The 7,856-nt window shown below is 41.2% G+C and overlaps 3 protein-coding genes across 3 annotated transcripts in view; 2 read left to right on the top strand and 1 right to left on the bottom strand.

Moving 5' to 3' along the window:
- Pmar_PMAR024465 (hypothetical protein) overlaps positions 1 to 542 on the top strand; it is a gene marked incomplete at both ends in the record, with an annotated part of 1,535 nt that extends 993 nt beyond the window's left edge. Inside the window, 3 exons of the mRNA XM_002767223.1 lie at positions 12 to 160; positions 203 to 388; positions 431 to 542. Of these exons, the coding sequence (XP_002767269.1) occupies positions 12 to 160; positions 203 to 388; positions 431 to 542 (447 nt within the window). The remainder of the gene's footprint in view (positions 1 to 11; positions 161 to 202; positions 389 to 430) is intronic.
- Positions 543 to 922: 380 nt separating this feature from the next.
- Positions 923 to 3,554, bottom strand: Pmar_PMAR024464 (hypothetical protein; the record flags this gene model as incomplete). Its single annotated transcript, XM_002767222.1, has 3 exons — positions 923 to 1,548; positions 2,362 to 2,479; positions 3,288 to 3,554. The coding sequence occupies 3 exons, from the start codon at positions 3,552 to 3,554 to the stop codon at positions 923 to 925; spliced, it is 1,011 nt and encodes a 336-aa protein (XP_002767268.1).
- A 1,114-nt stretch (positions 3,555 to 4,668) lies between these two features.
- Positions 4,669 to 7,705, top strand: Pmar_PMAR024463 (kinesin light chain, putative; the record flags this gene model as incomplete). The annotated part of the gene is made up of 6 exons (XM_002767221.1): positions 4,669 to 4,704; positions 4,812 to 4,943; positions 5,774 to 5,887; positions 5,957 to 6,041; positions 6,713 to 6,818; positions 7,576 to 7,705. 6 exons carry the CDS (start codon positions 4,669 to 4,671, stop codon positions 7,703 to 7,705), a joined length of 603 nt encoding a protein of 200 aa, XP_002767267.1.
- Positions 7,706 to 7,856: the final 151 nt, after the last annotated feature.

Below are 7,856 nucleotides of genomic sequence, written 5' to 3'. Positions count from 1 at the left end.
TAACACTCTAGGCTTATGCTGCCCCCATGACAATGACGAGGCCCTCCCCAGCACCCTATATGGGTTCCCATCCGGGGGACGTGGACAAGGCAGTATTCGATGCGGCAGTAGCTGCTGCTGCCAAGGCCATCAATGAGTCCCGAGGAGGCCCTTCTGATGGGTTGGTTCTGTTGTCACTATTGGGTGGGTAGAGTTCTCGCAGATCACAGCCGACGGTTGGTGGGGAGCACTTCCGACCTGCCCCCATGCAACAGCCTAGGGTTGGCAGCCCGACGCCCCCCTTGCTGGCTCCAATGCCCAGCAGAGCTACTACGACTAAACGTGAACTATCGGGCAACACCTTATTTGTCGAGTCCATGAACCATCTTCAACAGCAGCCTGTGAAAAAGTAAATTTTCGAGTCCTCTGAGACCCGCATTGTGTACAGCAGGAACGACCCGGCCAGTGCTACTAGTCTTGGCAGTCACCCTGCTGACGGTGTTAGATTGGCTCCTTATGTGCCTCCTGATGAGGAGGCCTGTGATCCAGGGGAATCTTCGTAAGACTTAATCAATCCTCTTTGCAATGTATAGTAATGCATGTGTATGGCTAATGAAGCAGTTTCATTTACAATGAATTATGTTATTGTGTTATCGATCTAGTATGATACCGCACCTTTCCCTAAACCTGTGCTCGCACAATAGGGTAGTTTAGCACTCATGCAAATAAGACGATTCTGGTGTTCATATTGCCAGCGAAATCACCCTAGGCAAAGACAGCGACAAGATCAGATAATCAGTCTCTGAGCCCGATAGGGTACCCTGATGGTTCGACTTTGCATGGGAGGCTAGGTTAGATTATACTACAGCTTTCACCGCCATCTACAGCTCCAATACTTATACTATTCAATCGAATAGAAAACTAGGGAACACAACACATAGAGTCAAGGCAACGGATCAGTTATGCGCAGTAGTGACTCAAGGAGTCTGACAGGTCTCTCTTCTCCACCGTCAGGCTTGCATCTAAGACAGTTCTCAGGGACAGAGCCAGCCGCAGTATGGCTCATGAAGGGTCTTCCAAAGCGACAAGTATTGTCACAATAAACCGCCTCGTCTATAGTGGGCCTATTACGAACTATATAATAATTATCATCAACGTTTTTGAATGATTTCTTTATATACTGCTCATCAGCCAACCGTCCATCACCAAGGAAGCGCATGAACGCACGTTGAATGGCAATATCGGGCTCGTTGTGAACCAGCACTATGGTGATACGGTAGCCTGCCTCTTTATAAGGTGGTATAACACGCTCAACAAGACGAGTTATGTCCTTGCCAGTGTCCTCATATATAACATTGAGACCCTCAGCAACAGCCACTGTATTGGCCAACTTCGCCGCTTTTATTGCAGGTTTATAACACTTCGGGCTGGCCGCATCCTCGAATACGAAATACTTGTCGTTAGCAGAGTGGTTGAACTCAGGAACGAACTGTAGGAACTCATCGAGACCGATCAAGGCGAAGGCGTCTCTCGGACCTCCTCCTTCACGCCATTTACGTAAAAGTGTACCTTGGGAAACACTTGGTGATATCAGATTAGTTCACCATGACATCTTAGGAAGAAACCAATCCAGTGTTGCAATATATGTTCGCTTTCCTCAGCTGAGCGTATAAGTTTCCTCACTAATCATGGGAGTACAAATTGGGAAACCAGCAAGAATTTCCGAAAATGTCCTCAGAATTTTCATATCGTCACCAACACATGTAGTTGACCATGTGCAATTTTCACACCATTGCCGTACTCATTGCCTTACAATTCCACTCGTGTCATTAGCTATCAATGGAGTTTCACAATCCGTTTTACGTGAAAAACGTGATATTCGCGATATGAAGTGATTAAAAACACTTCGCGAATTTCACCAGATAAATCATCACACTTCACGAAAAACGCTCGCGGCATTTCACGATAAACGTGAAAAACTCCGAGTAATCAGCGTTTTACACTATTTCTTTCACGGGGGAGATTGTGAATTTCGCGAAGTGAAATGTGGAATGTGTTTTTCCACTACTGTTTTTCATTTCACGGGTGAACCTCCAATATATTACAATATTAAAACTAGATCATAATAAGGGATAAATAAATATGCATTATATGTACTAGTATTAAGTGATATCATCAATGGCTATACAATGGAGTTTCACCCGTGAAATGAAAAACACTACTGAAAAACATGTTTCGCGACAACTTCATATCACCGCGAATATCGGTTTTTCATGGAGTATTACGTAAAACGGGTGAAACTCCAATATATCCAATATCATGGTTTACGTAAACTACACAATATATACTACATATTATAGTATAATAGTTCGAGCCTACTACCTTTTCCCGCGCCAGGACCACCCAGTAGTAGTAACATATCTGGCTTGTCTTCAACAGGATTAGCCGACCTGTACTGACGAGCCGCGGCGAGATGAGTATCCACCCACGATTGAATCTCCTGAGCAGTATTATAATTAGATCACATACCATTCCCCGAGGGAATTTTTCGGCGGAGAAGATCCGAATAACAGCCGAGGCTAACGATGATGATGATGAAGAATATATATATGATGATGAATAGTATTGATTCAATATCAAGGCAATAGACGCAAGTATAGGAAGGAGTCGGAAAAATAATCAATAATTATTTTTTCCAGTGTTAACACGAAGAATAATATTCACGCCCGGTGAAAACCGAGCTTGAATGAGAGGGAACAGCAAGCAACTGCGAGATGGTGAAATACGACGACGATTCACATAGGAGCATATATGTACTCTCTACAGCTGAGCTCGGGAGTTTCCTCACTGATTAAAGGAGTTTATATACGAATCAACCCGGAGATGTTCAGAAACCAACAATAATTTCCCGAAATTCCATAAAATTTTCATAGTGTCACCGACACATGTAGTTGAACATGTGCATATTTTCCCCTCACACTGCACTATACCATCACAATTTTTTCAAAGCACATACTTGTTTGATTTCCATTTCAGAATCACAACGACTACAACTTTTCAACCTCAAATTCAAAAAGTGAAAGAACAAATTAGAAAAATGAAATTTGATTTCAGTGGAGTTTTCCTCAGAATTTGAGATTGGGTTACATTCACCATCAACAGCATAGTTTCATGCACAATGAAGTTTCACCCTAGTGATATGAAAACACTAGTGAAAAAACATATTCCACGACTGCTGCATATCACCGCGTTTTTCACAGAGTATTACTCCACTTCACGTAAAACGGGTGAACCTCCAGTGTACTAACCTTCATTTCGTATTCATCTCGACAAGGAGTGGTAGTAGCCTCTTTCACACCCCGAATCACTCTCGGCAAACGAAATCGCATCGGTATCATATTTTCCCTCTGGAAGATCCAAAACAGGCCCAAAGCCCCGAGCAGTAGGAGCCTTCCCACCCAACCGAGCTGCTTGTCGGCAACTTTACCATGAAAGTTCTCATGGGGCCCGACGGACTTTTCAGTCAAGCGGCTTTGGGTCGTTTCTGGTGTGTTTTTCCTTGGTCGAGGAGGCATTGAAAAAGAGGGAAAACTACCGTATTTTACGATGATGGGAATTTTTCAGTGAAAAAACACAGCGGATACTGTTATACACATCTTAGTATCACCAATGATATAGTCGAGGTCACAAGGTCGGTGACAAAGTGACACTAGTCACTTTATCAACAACTGCGGTTTTCCTCCAGAGCGGGAAAAATTAAAAATAACAAAGGTGAAGAAAAAAATCAAACTTACGCAACGACTCCATATCACTACTGTATTGCCTAATCGAAGTATTACCTAATGTATTGCCTGAACTGAAACTTCTAGCTTCGTGACACACGAGATGTGAGCGTTTGCGTGATGGTAATGTAGGACGAGAGGACGGAGGAGATGAGCTGCTTCTATCAACGGACAAAGCATCATCAAACTCATCAAAGCGATACGAAGTCGATGACTTAGCCTTAGCCTTACCTTTAGGCTTAGGAATGCTAGACATAGCAGACTCTGGATCGTCAACACGAGTAGATCTAGTCACAACCATCCTTACCACTTGCTAAGTGCGACAAGATTAATCAATACTATAACTAGAAATTATTAAATAGTCGAGATGACGGGAGATACCGATCGTTCAATGAACCATGGGGTCGTTCAATGAACCGATTTCGAAACGCAGAATCGTTTCAAGAATCGCTTATTACACGTATAATACGATGCTAGAATCGATTCCGAATTCCACAATTGATTCAATGAACATGGGGTATGCCTTGCGCGATAATGGAATCGTTTCTGAAAATCGATTTTAAAAATCGTTTCCGACTTCGACGCGCTCAATGGAAACGATTTTGAAAAATCGATTCTAGAGTCGATTATAAAACTCAAAATCGATTTTTTTAACAGTCCGATAGTTGGGAGTGAAAATCTTGAAAACTTGCAATTTCCCACTGCCTCGAGGCTCAATACCGCCATATTGCATTTTCCAAGATGCACATCCATGTGAGTTGGAAACTTGCGACATTCTAATAATGTAAATAATTCCTCTGCTGCTTTTGCTTGAACGACTGGTCTTAAGAAATACCTTCACCAGATATTCGTGCGTGAAGTCCTCCGAGTTGAACTTTTCTGATTGTGTAAGTTGTTTATTCCTCTAATGTCCTCCTCCAGCACAGAGGACCTCTATTCACAGGTAAGGGGGAGTTCGATGAGATATGGTATTGTATTATTACAACGAAAGCTGTGGATCGCACTCGCAGTAGTAGAAATGTAAATTCATCGTTTTTTCTCCGTCGTCAGGCGCTTACATGTATCAATAACAATAATTACAGCGAGGCTGAGATTATACTTGATAGAATATTGCAGAGAGTGGAGGAGGAGTTCGGGCCGGATCACGCTGATACAGCGCAGTGCTTGATGATGTTCGGCATGGTAATGCCGTAGTTCCTATTTGCAGGTCAACTTATTTCGAAAGAAATATTTATTTTATATTTCACATCATTTATTATTTATTTATTATTTATTTATTTTTTTTATTTGATATTTTGATTCATATTTCATGTATCGTGTGAAAAACGAAACGTGAACTGAAGAAAAATGATCAATGAATATTTAAAACCGAGCACAGTCCCGGGAGGACACACATTTCCACGACACTGCATTTAGTTTTCTCACTAACGTCGTACTAATAGAAGTCGGCGGATTTTGAAACGATCAGGAAAATTTTGGGGGAATTCATTGAAAACAGTCGACAAAATGGTAAGAAAGAGGCATTTTTTTCAGCAAAAAGTGGGTAAATTTTTGAAAGTTTTTGGGGAAAAATTAAGTTGACCTGGAAATGCTGTAGTTTCGATGAGAACTGTGCAGAAGAGGGTACATGTACTACGCGGATGGTCATAGCAACCATACAAAATTGTGGTCTTTGGCGAGTTCGTGAAAACAAGAGGCGTATTGGAATCATGTACTAAAATTTAATAACAGTATTATTGGTAATAATAAACAATGGAGTTTCATCCGTTTTACGTGAAGTGGCGTAATACTCTGTGAAAAACGCTATGTAGTAGTCGTGAAATATTTTTTTTCACTAGTGTTTTTCATATCACTAGAGTGAAACTCCAATATTAGTTTATTAACGTTTATTGATTGTTATTCCTGTTGTATTATTTCTGTTATTTCTTCATTTATTGTCATTGTCAACTTGTTCGTGTACATTTTTCTACGGTTTTTTTGAACTGAAAGCATTCCACCGACGAGGATCTCAGGTGCTTCAAAAAGGAGGGAAGTTGGCAGAAGCAGAGACCAAGTTGAGGAGATGTTTGGAAATTCGAAGGGAATTATTCGGGGAGGACTCCTCTGTTTTTGGGATAACTTTGAATGTAGGGTAATGGTTGGGGTAGTAGTAGTAGTAATTGCAGTAGTAGATGTTCCCGTGGATGCCCTGTTAGGTTCTCGCATCGGTAGTAACAGCTCAAGGAGGAGATAAGCTTCCGGAAGCGGCACGTCTGTGTGAAGAATGTGTTGATCATGCTGGTAGTAGTTCTGGGTTCGACGATATAAAAGGGTCGGAGGCTCTTTGGTAGGAATGAAAGATAAATTTCGGAATTCGGCTGGGCTCAGTATGAACGAAAATCTTCATCGTGAGTTTCACAGTTTCTCATTCGAGGGTGAATGGGCTTCAATTTTCTACGACTTCCCAGTGCATTTCGCCTTATTGCATTTGTCCAATTTCTCCGTTTCGTTTGAATTCACTCGACGAGGTGAGTTCCTTCCTAAGGATCGGTCATGGCGAGAAAGTGTTATGGCATTATTTTCGCCTTATTTATACCCCTCCGAGTTGAATTGTTGTACAATTCAATGGAGTTTCACCCTAGTGATATGAAAAACACTAGAGAATAATATATTCCACGACTACTGCATATCACCGCGAATATCGCGTTTCTCATGGAGTTTTACGCCACTTCACGTAAAATGGGTGAAACTCCGATGTTTTTAAGAAATCTTAGTATTAGTTTAATTTTATTGTACGTATAGCGATACAATGCACTACACAGTGCCGAATCGTTATGAAGATAATTTTTTTTCGCGATAATGTGTACAACTTCGAGAGTTTGCACTTTTAGTCGATTGACATCTTTTGGAAAATCGGTTCATTTTCTATAGTAAATTTATGAGTAAAATAAGATCATTAGTGTTTGTATCAGAGCGCATTCTGGGGCATGTTCATGCCAACACTGCGAATGCATATCTTCAACTTGGATATACCCAGGTGCAGGCAGGAAAGTTTGGAGAGGCTGAGGAAGCTCTGAGGTGGAAATAATTCTAGTGGAGAAAAAGTTGAGGGCAAAAATGTTCACACGTTTTGATTTGTGTGTAACAAACATGTGCGAATTTCCGGAATTTTTTCTATCGGAATTTCCCGGAATATGTTGGCATGCATTGTATGTGTTATGGTTTGTATTCGTATGTGACCATTGGTTGATCATCATCCGTGTGAATGTGGGATATGGTAGCTACTTCGAATAACGTCATCACTAGGGGGAAGAAGTTATACTACGTAGTGCAGAGGCGGTAGGTCTTGTCGACTCGACTTGTGATGAGGAAGGTGAAAGTTTCGCATGAAGGCAATTTTTCCGGGGATTTTCGCCGAAAAAATATATGTTGATGAACCTTCTTTTAGTTTGGCACAAATTTATGCGGTGATTTTTAGTATGGGAATAGAGTGCTTGTTCGTGATTAAGCAGACTAGATTGAACTCTGTGTTGTTAAAGAATCAAAGAATGAAAATCTAAATGCCTTATGATTGCTTATATGAAGTTCAACCTTCTTAGCCGAACTGATCATCGCAAAACTTAGGTTGTTCTCCGCAAAGTGAAATCGATAATATAATCAGTAACATGTGCACGCGTACGCTGTCGAGAGGCGCCTATTCAGAGGTTGCTCTGACAGTAGTATTGATACTCATTAGAGTTATTAAATATCTTGATTTATGGTATGTAATACTACTGGTAATACAATAGTATATAGTTGGTGTGAAATGTGTGTATAGTGTTATCGTTATGATTAGGGAGTGTGTGGAGATACGAACTAGGGTGTTTGGGAGAAACCATCCGGAGACGATCAAAGCACTCGGAATGTACGTTGAAGTGCTCAGGAAGCTGTCACGGTTCGAGGAGGCACATGAACTTGAAAAGTAGTGAAATGGGAGGTATCGGGATGAAAATAGTGACAAGTTGTGGAATTTAGTGATATTTTCTGGATTTTAACCGTAGTGGAATTTGTTATTAGGGAAATCCAAGACCTGCGAGCAATACAGAGCTCCGACGTTTTGAAGGGGAAATGGGAAGA

The sequence above is a fragment of the Perkinsus marinus genome (genome assembly GCF_000006405.1).
Source record: "Perkinsus marinus ATCC 50983 genomic scaffold scf_1104296970858, whole genome shotgun sequence".
Lineage (NCBI taxonomy): Eukaryota > Perkinsozoa > Perkinsida > Perkinsidae > Perkinsus > Perkinsus marinus.
This window is presented reverse-complemented; position numbering and strand designations above follow the sequence as displayed.